At 42.4% G+C, this 17,750-nt stretch overlaps 1 protein-coding gene across 1 annotated transcript in view; it reads right to left on the reverse strand.

Moving 5' to 3' along the window:
* Window positions 1-2,070: 2,070 nt before the first annotated feature.
* CARPA (Carbonic anhydrase-related protein A) overlaps window positions 2,071-17,750 on the reverse strand; it is a 200,758-nt gene continuing 185,078 nt past the window's right edge. Inside the window, exons 8-11 of the mRNA XM_017899294.1 lie at window positions 4,148-4,302; window positions 3,426-3,551; window positions 2,288-2,336; window positions 2,071-2,202 (exon numbers count right to left, since the gene is read on the reverse strand). Coding sequence (XP_017754783.1) covers window positions 2,138-2,202; window positions 2,288-2,336; window positions 3,426-3,551; window positions 4,148-4,302 — 395 coding nt within the window. The 3' untranslated portion in view covers window positions 2,071-2,137. The remainder of the gene's footprint in view (window positions 2,203-2,287; window positions 2,337-3,425; window positions 3,552-4,147; window positions 4,303-17,750) is intronic.

The following is a 17,750-nucleotide window of genomic DNA, read 5'->3' on the forward strand; positions in this document are numbered from 1 at the left end:
CCAGCTCCCTCTAAGTGACCTCTTAATCTGCTTACGCCTATTTAATAGTAGTTCTTTTTCTTACGGTTTCTTAGTATCTGTATTATATACAAAAGCGCTGGATCATTCGTCCATTCGGCTAAGCTACGAACAACCCAATTTATTCTCCTCGCGACTGCGGTTGGTCTAGCACGCGACTCTATTTCATCTCACACCTTTTCTCCCTCTTTATCTTCCTTCTTCACACCCGCCCTCTAAGTATCATCCCTTCCACTCTCATCCACCGAAACATTCAGCTATTTCTCGTCGAATCGCTCGTTCCGCCCAGGGAAACGTAAACATTCGATCGTTTTACACCATCATCATCCAAAGAATTCTTACTTTGACACGTTTCTATTCGTCGTTCGTTCAGCGTCTCGTTTACGTATATTGGCTACAAAATAATTGACAAAAACCTGTCAAGTAAGTCGACAATGCAACCCCCATTTATTAGCATACTGGCCTAGTCGATGGCCGGATTACGATTACTTTTCTCTCATCGGGGGTGGTTTTGTTCGGAAGCGGAACGAGCACGATTCTTCTGCTAGCAGCGACAGGCACACGTTTCTTCTCTGGTTCGGAAATAAGAAAATATCGCAGGAAGGGCAACGGGGCCACTCTTTCAGCGGTGTCTCGCGACGAAATTTTCTTGCTAAATTCACCAAACGACTTTGCAAATAATTCCTATTCCCTTTTTCCGATCGACGCGTCGACTCTTATTTGGCAGGAAGGTTGTCTAGTATCAGATTCTATTTCTCTCTCGATATTTTAACAAATTTTTAATTTATATCGTAATTAGAAGTGTTTCTATTACTCGCGTAATCTGGAAGAGCAACCGGCAACGAAATTTTCTTGCTAAATTTACCAAACGACTTTGCAAATAATTCCTACTCCCTTTTTCCGATCGACGCGTCGACTCTTATTTGGCAGGAAGGTTGTCTAGCATCAGATTCCATTTTTCTCCCGATACTTTAACAAATTTTAAATTTATATCGTAAATTGAAAATATTAAAATTAGAAATTTTGCTATTACTTGTGCAATCTCTCACGCAACAACCCCTCAGTCATATCTCGAGATTCCAAAGTCAGAAAAATCGATCGACCCGTAACGAGACAAACACAAGTTCGATTTTCTCATAGAGATTCGCGAGAAACGCGTTGAATTAGCTATTGGACATCAGCTGGGTTCGAAATATTTCCATTCCGTGGTACGTTCGCTTCGATTCTGGGTGCTTCTCTCGTCTCCCGCGAAAGAACGACGGCCAACGATTTCCTGAAGGTGTTCGGGCGACAAATACAAATTCCAGCCGCGCTCGAACACACTTATCATCCCCGTCAGAATCGGTTCGGTCGCGATGGCTCGAGAAACGACCCTCTGGAACCCGTGCCCGTTCCTGGTAGCTCGTGAATCTTCCTACCTCTTTCGAACCCATGCAGCTGCCGGGAATCGGCGAAAATCGGCGAAAATCAGCCTCGAAACACGCCTTGTCCTAATCGTCCGCGTCCGCGAAGATCACCAACGAGTAAATTTTTACCTCCGGGTATCGAATCTTTCTGTATTTCCTCCGAGAGACCACGTGGTGTACCGATTTTTCGACTCTCGTGAATAAACTTAACAGAAATTTACATCGATTTCTTCTGCCAATTTCAGTTACAGCAACTTCCAGCTTCCAAGATTCCAAATCGTTACGATTCGAAACGAGCTTGATCTTGGATCTACGTTACACCACTTCCGTCGATCGAATCGAAGTTTCCTAAATCTCTCCGCAAGAAAATTCGTCGGTTCGTTCGATAAACGATCTTGGAATGAAATTTGACGAAACAAGTAGAATTTAAAATTAAAACATCCCGGGAAAACGAATAGAACCTTTGGTTAATCCTATTCTCTCCTATTCCTATTATCTTTACCTATTCCCGCGTCCGCCATTTTGTTGCGACCGCGAGGATGCGAGAATATTCGAATATCTTCGATTTACAGAGCGCGTCTGCCATTGGACGAATCGAGTTCCCTGAACCGTGACCATGTCAAGCCTATACAGTGATTTTTCTTAGGAAATGCTCGCGTGAACCTGTCGCGTTGAAAGCCGAAAACGTCTCTGCTTTGTATGGCGGCCGCGATTCAAACGACGTTGTGCGAGAGGGAGCCATCGTCCTGCCACGTGTTCGCTGGAAAGAAAAAGTCATCTTTTCAGATTCTCATCGAGACGATCCCTTCGCTAGATGGTACGGAGTGTAGGGCTGCTAGAGCCTGGATAATGTCCTGTGTTACCTTTATAGTGCATGTCCTGGGCCATCGATGGACACTTGGCGTCCGGTCGCTGCTTGCGAAGAAATAACGTACGCTTTCGATTAATAGTTCAATGCTGACGTAAAAGGATATCGGTAATCCGCGAATTCGATCGGACGAAGTTGCGAAATTTTACAACGGAAATGAAACCTCTGATTGTTTACCAAATATTATGCTGATCGATATTGTTGATACGTTCGATTGGCTGGCGAATACACGAATTTAGTTTCATCCATTAATCGAACACAGTAAGGAATATGAAATTGGACGGTGGTACATTGAATTTTAAAATTAGCCCTCTCGACTTATATTTTTCCCATATCTCAACACATTGTTGACCGGCAATTTTACACAGAAATGACTTCATGTCATCGGCTATTATTTCGTAATTGAACGCGATGTACTACTGAAATTGTGATAAGAACCAAAATACCAAGAAAAGTATTTTCTTTTGTTAAAAAATAACTAAGAACGTCACGACTAAACACGATTAACAAAGCTTCTGCAATATTCTATATCGCCCTGGGTTTCATAAATTGAAATAGATAATGCAAGTGCAAACACGAGTTAACTCGTGACCGGTCAGCAATGTGTTGAAACGTAAAATGTAAATGAAGAATGATCATGATGCATATCCGATCAAATTTAACCTCCTATTCTGGTGGATTTAGTGTCTTTTTCGAGCAAATTTTTAACGAATTCTACACTTCGAAGCTTTGACTAGATGCTATTGTAGTTGTCAATAAATTTGCACGAGTTTAATTCGTTTCTTTTATTATTTACTTCCACTACTGAAATAATGATCGACGTCACCGCTACGCTACTAGAAACGTCCGTCTAAGAATGGAATTTCTATTGAAAAATGGAGGAAAATTCCTATGGCATCTTTAAACATGCCGTTAAAAATATAAAAGAAACTGAAACAGGATGGCACGAGACAAAAACGCGAGACCACAACCGTATCGATCTACTCTTCCTTCGAATCCCGAGCAAACCCATGTGCAACGACGCGATCGAACTCGGTTGCACGCGTTTCCAGCCAAGGTTTCTCGTCGGCTAATCGCGTTCGGCCGAGGAAAAATTGGCAGGAGGAACTGGAAAATAGAAGAGAGCAATTCACCTTGCGAAAATCGATGTTTGTCCGTATAGTCCTGTAATGAAGATCCTGCAGCGGCCTCGAATTGTTTCCCAGGGGTGCTTTCGGGGTGCTCATCGGACCTTGCATTAGTTTCCTTAGTGCGTAAAGCTGGAAATGGGATTAGGATTACGATGTAACGATGCCGTTCCCTCGTTCAATATTTAACCATAAAGCAGAGCTTGTTAAGTAATGGCGTGGTCGGAGAGGAGCAGGGAAGCAGTGGTGGAGCCGGAATGGCCGGGGTAGAATCTGGAAAGTAATGTACTTAGGGTATCGGCGTGGCCCGACGTCTTATTAAATTATTTATTGTCCCCCGATTAATTCTGCAAACCGAGAGAAAGAGATTAATAACTCGCGTTGCACGATTTACCCCCGCGCGTAGCTCGAATTCAGCGAACGCTTCGGCTTCGTGGCTTCGTCCTTTTTCCTCGCGAAACATCTTCTCGGAGTGGCCAAATAGTTTAACGAGATTGGCGTATCTCGGTTCGAAGTTACGCGTTACGGATAACGGAGGTGATATAAATTCCTCCTCACCTTCGGATACGTCTGGCGCGCGAAAAATTAGGGTCGCGTTACGTTCACGCGGGGGTGGAAGGCGAGAGGGTTGACTAATTGACCAATCGACGCCGGAGAGGCCAATGAAAAAGGCTCGTGGGAGGAATACAAATCGGGTGGATGGGAAGGTAAAGAGGATCAACACTCACCTCTCGCGCTGTTATGTAAATAGGTTTGTTGAGGATTAGCCATACCGCCGTCTCCCAGCAGCCAGGGTGAGTCGTGCTGCCCTCGTAAGTCATGTAGCCGTTCGTGTCTGGAAGGAGGCTCTTCAAAGACAGGTGACGTATGCGTTCAGCATCGCCTGCACAGAACCAGCAATCTCTTGTTAAAACGTACATACGTTTATCGGCGGCTCGCTGCAATCCCTCGGGATAGGATACGAGACGCGAAGCTTGGACGACAGTTGACAGAATGGGCGAAAAGAACGATATCGAATGGACGGAATTGGGTTAGGTTTTGGTACGTGTGACGTACTCCACAACTTTGGGGATCATAAGTTTTACGAAGGATCTTATAATTTTCGGGTAGTTATAATTTTTGGACAGTCCCTATAATTCTCGGATAGATCTTATAATTTTCGGGTAGTTCTTATAATTTTTTGACGGTTCCTATAATTTTTCGGATGGATCCTATCATTTTTAGATAGATCCTATAATTTTTGGGTAGCTCTGATAATTTTTAGATAATTTTTATAATTCTCGGATGGACCTAAAAATTTTCGGACGGATCTTAAAATTTCCCGATGGATCTTATAATTTTCGAATGGATCCTATAAGTTTCGGGTAATTCTTATAATTTTTGGATGGATCTTAAAATTTTCGATGGATCCTATAATTTCCAGATGGCTCTTAAAATTTTCGGATGGCTCTTCGATTATCAGCGTGCACCGCGTGTTTCGCTGTTCATTCGAGTGATTCCAAGGAGATTAATCGCGTTGTCGCTGTTCGAGCATCGAGACAGTTTATCTCGAGCTAACGAAATAAACGCCGGGCTTTTTCGATCCCAGCCTCTTTCTCTGTCTCTCTGCCCGTGCTTCATAACGAAAGCGCATCGGCAAAGAGCGAGCCTGCCGTCTGAATTTGGGAGTATTTGCATGCTAAACGATCAAAATTCGGCGGGTTCTCTTATTCTATCGGTAAAACGCTGCGTTGCATATTCAGCGACGTTATTTCGAACGCGACGAAATTACTCGATATTCGCACGGGCTACTCTTTGAACTTCTACTCGCGAGAGCAGACGAAAAAAGCGCTGGACCAGGCTAGCGTCCAAGGGAAAGGAACTTTCTACACTGTATATATTATTTATTCATTTATTTATTCACGGTAAATGGAAACAGAGGGCTATAGGTAGCCTGCGCGATATAACGAGATCGTAAAATCGGACGTTGCTTCCGTTGCTGCTCTTACGTCGCGTTTTATCGCTGCGATTCCGTTTCTGGAGTCTTCTTTCCGCGTTGCTGTAATCCCTGCTATTTTGCGCTCTTACGTCGATTACTTTATGGATGCTGAAATTCCCAGCTAGCTGCCATTTGTTAATTTCTTGCTCTATTTTTACTTTACTGAAACTCCTTTTTTCCTCGCCCTCGTATTAATCGTGCCCTCTTTTTAGTCTCTGTACGCTGCGTTCTTTATCGCCGGAATTTTTCCGTCCCCCGGAGGGTCGGGTTTTCTGTTAACGCCAAAAATTCCTTCTTTCTGCAGTAGAATTGTTTCCTCGAATGTGGAAATTTTTCCAAGTTCCAATTTCACCACGGCAGAAAGTACTCCAGGAACGTATTCGCCAGAGGGGAAGGGAATCCGTGGGGAGTGATGGATTATTTTTCACCGCTCTGCCACACCGGACACTGTCCACTGTAAAACAATTGGGACCGGAAGAATGTACACCCAGAACAGTTCACAGTGGTCAGGTGGCCTCCATAAACGACTTTGGAGAAAGTGATCCACCCACTGAAAACTAGTGACCAACGACACTGTCCACGACGGGTGGCTAGACAAAGGGGTAGATTATGCCAGCGTCGACTAGCTTCGAATACGTTGGTCATCTTAAAAGTAGCCGAAAATTATAGAAAATGGACTCGATTATCCATTATCAATTAGGGTAAAAAGAAGCAAGAATTTCCACATTATCGGTATCACCATGACAACTTTAGAGCACTGAAAATGATTAACGATAGTATCCTCATTCTGATTCACTTTCTTCTCAGAAATATTCAATTAAAAAATTAGATTCAGAGAAAAATGGAAATTTTAAAAAAATTGCCAGAGACTAGATAGACCCGTGACTACGTATTTCTCCTTGTCATCGTAGAAACAACCGAAAATCATAGAAAATGGACTCCACTATCCATTATCAATTCGGGTAAAAAGAAGCAAGAATTTCCACATTACCAGTATCACCATGACAACGCTAGAGCACTGAAAATGATTAACGATAGTATCCCTATTTTTATTTACTTCTTTCTCAGAAATTTTCCATTAAAAAATCGGATCTATTATCAACTGAGATAAAACAAAGCAAAAATTTCCACATTATCGGTATCACTATGACAACTCTAGAGCACTGAAAACGATTAACGATGGTATTCACATTTTTCTCAGAAATGTCCCATTAAAAAATCGGATTCTGAGAAAAACGGAGGTTTTAAAAAATTTCAAAAGATTAGATAGACCGGTGACCACGTACTTCTCTTTGGCCATGTAAATTACAAACGTCCGTGGCCAAATATCGCGATCCCTTTCGTGTCTGTCCCTGCGCATAACTGACGCGGACTATCCATGGATGATTTGTGCGTAGTCGGTAAGGAGAAACTGGCTCGTAATTCCGCGGCGCATAAATCTCCGCAGAGAGGAGCAATAACAAATTGATGCCGGTCGTGGAGCGATCGTAAAGAGAAACCGTGGTTATTCCGTCGACTTAACGATTCGACGCGGCGCGTTCAATCGTAAAAGGTGACGCTTGTGTGTATCGCGCGACGCGTTGTCGTCGTCGACGTCGTTGCCGGCGTCGCGGCGACGATACGAATAATCGATAGGGTGTGACCGGGCCCGAAGAAATTCACTTCACAGCGGCGATTTCGATTCTTGAACGGGACTCGCTCGACCGTGCGCGAAACGCTAGCGAGCTGGAAAACCAATGAAACACGAAACGAGGGGGAAGCATCGGCTAATCGCGGAATAATCGCGGAATTATCCGCTAGAATGGTTTATCGAGCCCGGGAATTTTATAATTAAAATGGCGCTAGGAAATAATTAATTATATTCCGCCCTCCTTACTATTATAATTCTTCAAACATATACTATCCAGGTACACCGAGCGAAAACTAATTTTTCATTTAGAAATTTTGCGTATATTTACTATTTCGCTATCTTCGAAGATATTTTATTCATTTTCTAGACAGAGTGAATATAAATTAATTTTTTCATTCAGAAATTTGCTTCGTCAAATTCTATAACGCGTCGTATTAATTACTTTAACCCGAGAAATTAATTTTTCCGCTGAAAAATTTCAAAGCCTGTAAACCGGTTAGTTTAATCAACTCACTTTCGTAGAAACACTCTGTTTTCTCTTCGCAAGGATAGTAAATAGTCTAATTAGAGTCATAAAAATGAATGCAGCGGGTATTAAAAAAAATCTGCGATAGAGAAACTAATCGAGCATTCAATTTACCAGTTTACGGCATTTTATTAAGAATGAACAAAATACCTCACGAAGAACCATCTCTAAGGGCCCGGCAAAATCTCAAAATCCAAATAATCAGGGAATAAAATCGTGTGAAAAACGGTCGCGCTAAAAACCCCGCGACCGCTTGAAACTTTACTAATCATCACCATAAACTACCCCGCGATGCTCTAACCAACCCTTTCCACCTTTCTCTCATTCACATCTCACCCTCACCAGCACACCTTCGCCACTAGATTAATCCCAGGGATGATTAATCCGAAAGTCGGACACCGTTTCGTAAAAAGGAGCTCTACTCCACGAAACTCTATCTCCACCCTCTCTCCAGCCTCCGTCCATTCAAGCACTAGAAGCTTCTCGAGGTCGGGATCGTCATTAATCGAGCCTTAATAAAAATCAGCGTCGAATGGCCGGCTGGAATACCGCGTCCCGCCAGCGTGAAAAGCTTCTTCGCCTCTTACGGTCCCGGCGTGTAGGCGTCGCGACGTCGCGACGTCACGCGACGCGAGCCAGCTATTGCGCGTATCGAGGCCCGTGACGTTAAGGAGGAGCGAGCGTGTGCCGGCGCAAATGGTTGGCTGACACAACGGATAAATGTGGCGGCCCTCAGCCATCCGGCCTGTTCTCGTCTTCCGGCGCGAGCGAGCATTTTTAGGACAGCATTCAGCCCCGCTTAGAGGGCAGAAAGTAGCGGACCCGTCAACCTTTTATCCGCGGATCCGACCGTATCCCTCTTCACCGGCGCCAGACCTTTTTCTCCGACCCTTACACGCTCCTTTCCATTCGTTTCACCGCCCGACGCGCCGAGCAGACGCGTGTCCCCGCGCTTTATTTTTATTTATCGCCGCGGCCCCGATTCTCTTTCTTCCAGGCGTCACGGGAAAGCGTCGTGATAAATAATAACAAGGACGAGACGAGACGGAGAAATATCAAGCGTGTCCGAGAATCGAAGCAGAGGCGGCTGGAGGATTCTCTTTGCGTGATTAATGGCTGGGTATGGGAAAGAGAGGTCGCAGGTTGGTCGCGACGGTGAGGTGGCGCAATGGGATGGTCGGTGCGGATTAATCGACGATGATCGGTGGCTGACTTGGGAGTCGCTGGTACATGGGTGCTGCGCCCTTCGTGGGTGGCGCAAGATGTACTTAACTTCGGGTTGCGTTGTAGAAAGATGAATATAAGGAAGATTATCAAAAACACGTTCAGTGCCACGTCAGTCTCTGGGGACTGACAGTAGACTTACCGTTCGGATGGCGTGGATTCTAAGGACTGACAGCGAACTTCTAGTTTGGTCGACAACAGTGTGTGAGACCAGCATTGTGTACCAGCATCATATGTTTCCCTCAGGACGACGCGGGAGTACACCGCTAGATGCAAGATTTGTTCTATGTTTTTGATGTCCTAATAAAAATTTTTAATTGTTCAACGGGACAGTTTTTATTTCAAAGTATCTTCTGATTAGCGGTTATATTCAAGATGCACTAACTGTCAATTTTCATTCAATGTAGTTCAATTTAGTTCAAGTAGTTCAAGCGTTCCAGTCATCAATGACCACCGTGACCTGTGTTCTCCGTCATAGGAGAATCCGTGACTGGTCATACATGACCAACGTGACAGACAAAGTGTTAATGATAGAATTCGTGAAAAGTTTATAAATAACAGAGAACGAAAGAGAAAATTGAAGACGTAACACTGATTGTGGATAGAAATGGACACCAATATCTTCTACGTTTTTTAACAGTTAACGCATTAGTATATTTAAGTAAAAATATTTAAATAATGAAAACAAATAGGGATAAACTATTTTAAACAAAAAAATTGATTGATACTTTGTATGATACTAGAACTATCGATCTTTAATGGGTACCTAACTATAGCGTGCACAGATTATAGTAATTTCAGCGTTTCTTAATATGAGTTGATACCAATTTTATTCTTAAAGCAGGTGTACGTGTTCGGTGCTTGCAAGAAGGAAAATTCTGGGATCAGTCATTTTCACTGGGTTGGTAGTTCTAGTGATAAAATTCTTCTCTCTCTCACTCTTATTAACCGTCTTATTAACCCACGTTTCCTCTCTGACAATTCTCAGATAATTGTTTTATTCTGGCATTCGCATTCGCACACATAAAACCAACACTCACACTGATGTCAACGAGTTGGTGCTTATTAATTGAGAATTACTGACACACAGGTACAGTACTTTAGATGTGATGCTTCAGACGAAAAGAGATTATAGTATGGTCTATAGTAACCAGAATTTCAAGCTGAGAATTTGAAGAAAATTACGGTACACCGTGGAAGAAATTACCCAATATTAATTTCCATTCTTTATTTCCATCGACGACGTCCAAGCACCGTTGTATCCCTGGAATAACAGCCACGAAAGGAAAAAGAGAAAAAGGAAAAGGGAGGAAGACGGAAAACCCTGGACGAAAAAGAATAGAAAGAAGGGGAAGAAAAAGCGGAGGAGAATGGAGGCAGGTGACAAATAATAATAAAGAGGCGGGTCGGGAACGCGTGGAGCGTGAGCCAGGTATTGCCCGATGGGATAGAACGAGGGCTGAAATTCAGATGGAAAGAAGGGACAGAGGGTCGTCCGGTGATTAATGAAATGCATTAACTCTTGCACAGGAGGTCGCGGGGAAAAAGCGCGGAGAGATTGAGAAACGTGTCACGCGCCGCTTCGTTCCATCGGGCCCGCCACTCGATTTCGAGAACGCTCCATCGCGGTGGCAATGAATTTTCGAATTTCTGCTACGCGGCGCAGAAGGCCCGTGCACGCGTCCCTCGAATGACGCACGGATTGCGAAAAAAAGAGAGAAGAAAAAAAGGAAAAATATCGGGAAAAGGGGAAAAATGGAAAAAAGAGAGCGAGAGGGAAAAAAGAATTATCCCCGCGTTTTTCAACACGCGCCGACGTCCATCCGTCACGATGCGTGATTTTTGTCAATCTGATCTTTTTATCCTTCTCTTCCCTCTTTCCTTCTCTTTCCTTTTTTAATTCCGAATACAGAGTTGGTCGATTCGATACGAGCCTTAAGAACCCGTAAATATTTTGTCATGGAAATGTTGCGAATGCGAGAACGAGTGAAGCTCATTTGCTCTGTAATTGTGCAATACGCGGTATAAATGTAGGGATATACGATGATTGGCGAATATAGGCAATAAAAGATGTTGCTTAATTCCAATATTTTTATTACGAGCTAAAGATAATTGGGAGTAAAGTAGGGGGGCCCAAGTGTTCCTTTGCATTCACTCTCAAACCCTAGCATTTTTACATACATTACTGTTATTTTTATACGTGTTACTTTTTCGTTGGACGCAGCATATGGCAAACGTAAAGATAAGAGATGTTGTTTTATTCTAAAATATATTATTAGGAGTTAAATGAGACTAGGAGTAAAGTACAAATTAAAAGATTAAATTAATAACGCAGTTCATACTCGTCAATCAGCTAGGTAGGCTCAAGTGTTCCCTTGCATTCACTCTCAAACCTATTGTTCCTACAAAAATATAATAAGACCGAGTGCCATCTAGTGTGAATGATATTTGAAAAAATATTTAGAAGAATAAAATAATTGCCTTGGAAATATCAAAGAGCGAACACGTATATGTAATCGATATTAAGAGTGAGTGAAAGAGGAGACAATCTGAAAAGAGTGCACCAATTTATCATTTCAAATATTTCATTATTTAAATATTTTAACTTAAATATACTCTGAATATTAGTGGTTAAAAATGTCTGAGATATTATTGTCCATTCTACTAGCAAATGTAATATATCGGGAGAGAAGTACAAAATTATACTATTCATACATAAATATAATAAAACTGAGTGCGGTCAAGTGCGAATGATATTTGAAAAAATATTTAGAAGAATAAAATAACTGTCTTGGAAATATCAAAGAGCGAGCACGTATATATAATCGTTATCAAGAATGAGTGAGAAAGAAAACGCTTCTGAAAAGAGTGCACCGATTTATCATTTTAAATATTTTAACTCAAATGTACTTTGCGTATTAATCGTTAAAAAGGTCTGAGATATTATTATTCATTCCACTCGCGAATGTAATATATCGGGAGAGAAATATAAAATTATATCTGACTTTCGTTTCAACACCCGAACGAAACGACAGATCGAGGCCGGAATAATATTTTTAACAGAAAGATAATTTTGAAACGAGGACTTTGAATATCCACGACCAAGCGGAAGTTCATACCGTGGAAAGAGTAAAATGAAAAGGGGAAACGCGTTTCGCACGATTACCAATTTGTATCCACATTGCGAATTCTTTCGCACTGTCTAACAGGTTCGCAAATGGGAAACTGGTGAACGAAAAAATTTGGTCAAGTATCCCATAAAACGTCAGACGTCCGCGATGAAATATGGATATCGAGTATCTCTTTTTTATTCGCCGATGAAATTTTCGCGAAAATCGTAGAGTAGAGGATAACGCGCGGAGTTACTGCCGTGTCGCGGAAGGGATGAAAATATAATTCGCGCGCGGGGAAAATTAAGAAAAATCGCGGAATATTTTTCGTTAGAGGCATACGTCACGAACTTCGAAACGAACGGATATTTCGTCGATTTTTGACGCGTTCAGGCTTGGGAAAACAGGAATTTGGTTCGATATGGATGCAGTTTTGCGAATTTTTTCCCTCTCTTTTCCGTCTCTCTTTTTTCACGGTACAACTATGTCGCGGCGAAGAATGGTTAATATTTGCGCGAGGAAAATATTTCATCGATTCCAGGCGAGCTGGACCCGTATTTCGAAAATAGGGCGGTTTCGGAATTTCCACCCCCTCGCTTGCAGAATTTTCACAGGTAAATTACCCCGCGGAAGGAAACGAGATACGCGGTTGAAAATATGGCAGAAAGTCGCTGGGACAAAAGAATATTTGCCTGGTTGTGGAACCGGCTAGGAAGAGCTCGTTCCAAATTAGAGGAGCGGTGCGAAGCGGATTTATAACCACGTAACGCGAGGTCGAGGCGTCACGCTGAATACTAATAATATAAAATGAACTTTGAAGATAAAGCCAACGTCATTTAAAGTAACGGTCGACCGTACTTCTTTCCCCGGCCAAGATTTATTGTAATACTTGATCCTTTGGTTACGCTCAAAGGTGTTCATCCTTCCGCTGAATATAATTACGGGAGAAACTCGCGATTAAATCAACCCGCGACCTTTCCCAATTAAAACGAATTTCCGGCATGGTTATGCTAATTCCGTGCAAGTTTACGTTTTATTAATCATTCTCGTTCAACGAGATCACCCGAAGAATGAAGACGAATTAGCAGAGTTACCTGTTAGGTACGGAACCTATGAAAAATGTCGCAAAAATTGCTCGAAAGAGAATTATTAGAATAAAAATTACGAATTGCAGGAAAATATACCTTTCTCTGGAAACTAGAAACCAGGAATTTTCGCTAATCCGATAATAAATCGAAATCGAAATCGAAATCGAAATATTTATAATCGTATATAATTTTTTATGGGTCTTTACAAACTTTCCAAAGGCAATTACAGATGATTATTGATTAAAGCTATTCCTGAGCAAAGCGTTTATAAGCACGCCCTTAGGTGTTATATTACGTATAATTTGCTTGCTTTTCTTGGAAATTTTATGTAAATGGACTACAGTCTGCGTATGAATAAAATAAAATAAAATAATAATAATAACAATAATAATAATATACACCAACAGCAATAATCGAAAACGAAGAATACAAAGTATACTGGGACACAACCATACACACCGATAAAACAATAAACCACAACAGACCAGACATCACACTCATAAAAAAGAAAGAAAAGCAAACATACCTAATCGACATTGCAATACCCAATGATACAAATATACAACAAAAATACAAAGAGAAAATAGAAAAATACACACCACTAGCCCAAGAAATTAAAAGAATATGGAAACAGGAAGTGCATACAATACCAATAATAATATCAGCAACAGGAATAACACCATAAACACTCAAAAAACACCTAACGCAACTGAAAATACCAACACACATCCACCACGAAATACAGAAAGCAACGATACTACATACATGCAACATCACCAAAAATTTCCTGAACAATATAAGTTAAAAGCTAAGCTGGGCCTAGCAGTGTCCCGTCCAGCTGCTGGAAAACCCCGGGAAGGGAGAAGAAGCATGAATAATAATAATAATAATTAAAAGTTACGTGGAACCCTAAATGTGGTTAATTATATTAATTGATTCGTTTAAGAGGTATATCGGGACAAACATAAACTCGTTCCCTTATCTATCGTATTATAGTTATCGTCGATACTTCCACTGCGTTCTTCGAGAATATTCCACACGCACGTGTGGTTGTGGTTGCGCGGAAGTGGAGGACGAAGGGCTCTTAGGAAAATTGGCCGGCCCTAATGGCCCGACCACACACCGTGGATAATGATGATGACAACGGCGATAATCGCGATATAAGAACGTCGATGGAGCACGCCACCATAACCTCCGCGTCCTTCGCGTCGAATCCACGCGAAAATTCGATTTCGAAAATCAACGCGCGCAGCGGAGGTAAAGAAAATTCGCCATTTTGCGAAACAGCGTCGAATATTTTCGTCCGTATGTATTTCGGGTTACCAGGGCTGTATTTCGAAATACCGGTGACGGGATTTAAACTGTTCCCTGGCTCGTATTCATAATTCAGGAAAGATAAAAATGGCGAACGGAATGGAGGCGCAAGAAGAGATTACCACAGCGAGTTGCAGAGGCTGGCGAGAGTATCGGATCGTTTGCACTCGCAAGTTTCGACGAATCGAACGCATGATCAAATTTTCAGAACCGTGGGAGGAAGGATTAAAACGAGCGCGACGAATGGCGGTAAGTATTTTAAGATCGGTATGAATTTTGGAGAATTTTCCGCGACACGGAAGCGTTCGATTTGTTAATGGTATCGCGGTGATTGGAGGGACGGGAACCGGTAAAGAACTGGAACGAAATAATGAGCTCCATTTAATTGATACAAGATTAATTATTTTCGATCGGTCGTTTCATTAATGGACGTTACGCGTGCGTTTAATTTCATTTATACAAGCGCGATGTCTTTCGAGGTCGCTCATTCCATTAAATAGATTCGGTTTTCCAAATTAATTCTACGTTTGCCGGTATAATTAAATCGAACTCTGAAAGCCATTTGCCAACGTAATTGTACAAAAACCGGACTTATCCAACCACCCAGCAACTTATATATAAATATCGAAAAATGGACGGAAAAAGAAATCCAAGTTCCCGATAACAAACGAATCCCCGACGTAGCTATCCTCAGCGAAAAAGCTGAAAAATGGGACAAAGTAGAAGACGTGAAAAAAGAAACTCCGGATCTTCGAAAAGTCCAAGTTATCCACGTATTAGAACTCGCTCGTAGCCAGCTGCAGACCCGTAGCAAAAAGAAAAGGGGCCACTAAACGTCCAATCGTTCGGCTCTCACCCTAATTAACCCAGGGGCGCTATTATTTCGCTTCGAGCTGTTTGACCTGAAAGTAGCGGCAGAAAGCGTCGGTTTGCCCAGGGGAAAAATGGCTTTATCGCGTGGCGTGCCAAAGAGAGAAGTCAGGAACGAAGCTGGAACGGCGGGTTACAGCGAAAGTAGCGTGCAACCGCGTTTTTACCCGGGGTTCCCGGGGCCCTGTCTTCTGAAACATGCACCGGTTCCGCGGGCATTCGTCGAGGACCTCGGCGTGTCAAGGCCAGTATCCGCGGAGAGAATGAATTTCCGTTCTTTCATCCGAGGATGTACCCGAGCGTTCCCAATGATTCATGAAACGTTTGCCGTGTTCATTACCCTGGAATCGCTTGTTCGTCTCAGTGCATACGAGCTCTCGCGGGACCAGCCGTCGAATCGCGTATTCAAAATCGTTTTCAAATTTATGCGCCGACCTGCACTCCTTCCTGCACGGCTTCCTCGTGTCTACCATCGGAAACTGGGGCTCGTTGTTGTTTGCTTACCCGGGGTCCAACCGATTCTTTTGTCCGCTTGATGGACATTGGTTCTTGTGTTTGGACCCCACGCGGTTGCATGATTTAATTAGGTGATTCTGCTCGGCGAGTAAATCGGTGAGGAGGGATGGTCGCTTGGGGTGGTGGAGGGGCGAGGGGGATGGTTCATAGGGTAGGTGAATGATTTTGTTGGGTCGTCAGGGTACATAGATTAGCGGTATGGGGGTAGGTTTCCGTGGACTGACCTGGTTTATCGTTTTCGGCAATGATATTCACCTCATGCCAACTTTTTTGATCAATATTCGCGCTGTATTAGGGTAGTTTTATAGGAAGATAGATTCTGTATAAATTATGGACGCAGTGGATAATCATATTTTAAATCATCCTCTTGTTTCCTTTAGTCTGATATTTAACCCTTTGCGCTCGACAATTTTTTAGCTAAAGAAGGGTACGAGTTGAAAAATTTTCTGCTCTAAAGCTGACGATAATTTTTTTAAGAGTAAATAAGAAATTGTATAATAATTAACACGTAGAATTATTTAACTTTAATACCTCGCATACTGTTATTATTTTAAATTTGATATATTAATTAATATCGAGCTTCGAAATTTTATCAAACGGTGACTCAAGGGCGCCTCTCGAGTGCAAAGGGTTAACACTTTGTTCACCGGTAATTTTATTTAAGAAACTATGTCATGCCACCGTCTATTATTTTGTAATCTAATCTTCAAAATCACTTTTACACGCAATATTCTATATCGCCCTGGGTTTCATAAATTGAAATAGATAATGCAAGCGCAATGACGAGTTAACTCGTCATCGGTCAACAATGTGTAAATATTCGGTATCGTTCAAAATTCGCGTAGGGATAATCAAGAATTATATTTGTAATTTTGATTTAATCGTAAGTTTTCTACGAGGGAAATTCTTCTTCGGATTATTTTAACGAAATATTCCTGCACCATCGCAGTGTCGAAAACCGGTATCAGGCCTCGGAAAGTAATAACCCGACTTAGACCTAACCGTTCGATACGAATGGCCATTACGTATCCAGACGTATCGGAACGGAAGCAAGAAAATTGGCGAAAAATCCCGAGCTACAAAGCGTCACGGAATCCCTCTGTTCGTGCACAAAGGCAAAGCCCTTAGATGCCTGCACGCATTGCATTCGTGCTAATTCCCAGCCGCTGCTTGCACGCGCGGGTCAGTTTCTTGAACGCCGTTCTCTGTGCTGGAACAAAGCCCTGCAAACGGACCAACCGCGCCCCTTTCGTTGTCCGGACCATCAACAATGACCGCTCAACCCTTTCAGAAACGACGCCATCCAACATCGTCCAATACTACGCGTCAAACGTTCGCGCCCCTTGCACGCTACGAGCTTTTGCACCCGTCGAACTTGGGCATTTGACAGAAGTTTGCCACGTACCCCTAATTCTTACCTGCAAGCTCCGATTTTCTCCGGATAAAAAGGATTCAAATTTAAAAATCGTACCGAATCTAAACAATTACTCGAAAATTTCGGATATATATCTGCAATATCGAGAGCTGTTCCAAACTTTGGCAAGTTTTGCTCTATTCTTGTCTACATTTACTCGACACGGATTTCCTCGGTCTATCAAAATATTTTCCGCAACTAGGAAGGACGAAGGAGAGAATTTATCAGGTTGACGGATCGTCCTCGTGTCTCGGATTCTTTTCTTTTTTTCCTTTTTTCGAGAGTTCGTTCATGGGGTAAGGATCGACGAGAAGCTAGCGACTTCGAGGACCGATTTTTCGACAGGTTTCTGATCGATTAAGGGAGCTTTGACACGCGCTTCAGCGTGTCCATCAGGAGGTCCTTCTGGACGAGGAAATTAATGAACACGTCAGAAAATTAAGAAACTTGCTACGTGTTACGTAAACGAAAGTTCGCGAGACCCAGTGGCGAAAAAATGAGTACGAAATTACTTTCTCGAAATCTCTCTGACAGAATGATTAAAATATTTACACGCGTTGGCCGATTTCTCTGACCGATATTTATCGGCGAGTTTCGCGGAAATGAATAGCAGAAGAACGTTGTATAAACGTGTATCGCTTGGAACTCTATTAAAAAACCG

This window comes from Eufriesea mexicana, unplaced genomic scaffold (genome assembly GCF_001483705.2).
Source record: "Eufriesea mexicana isolate 0111107269 unplaced genomic scaffold, ASM148370v2 scaffold812, whole genome shotgun sequence".
Classification (NCBI taxonomy): domain Eukaryota; kingdom Metazoa; phylum Arthropoda; class Insecta; order Hymenoptera; family Apidae; genus Eufriesea; species Eufriesea mexicana.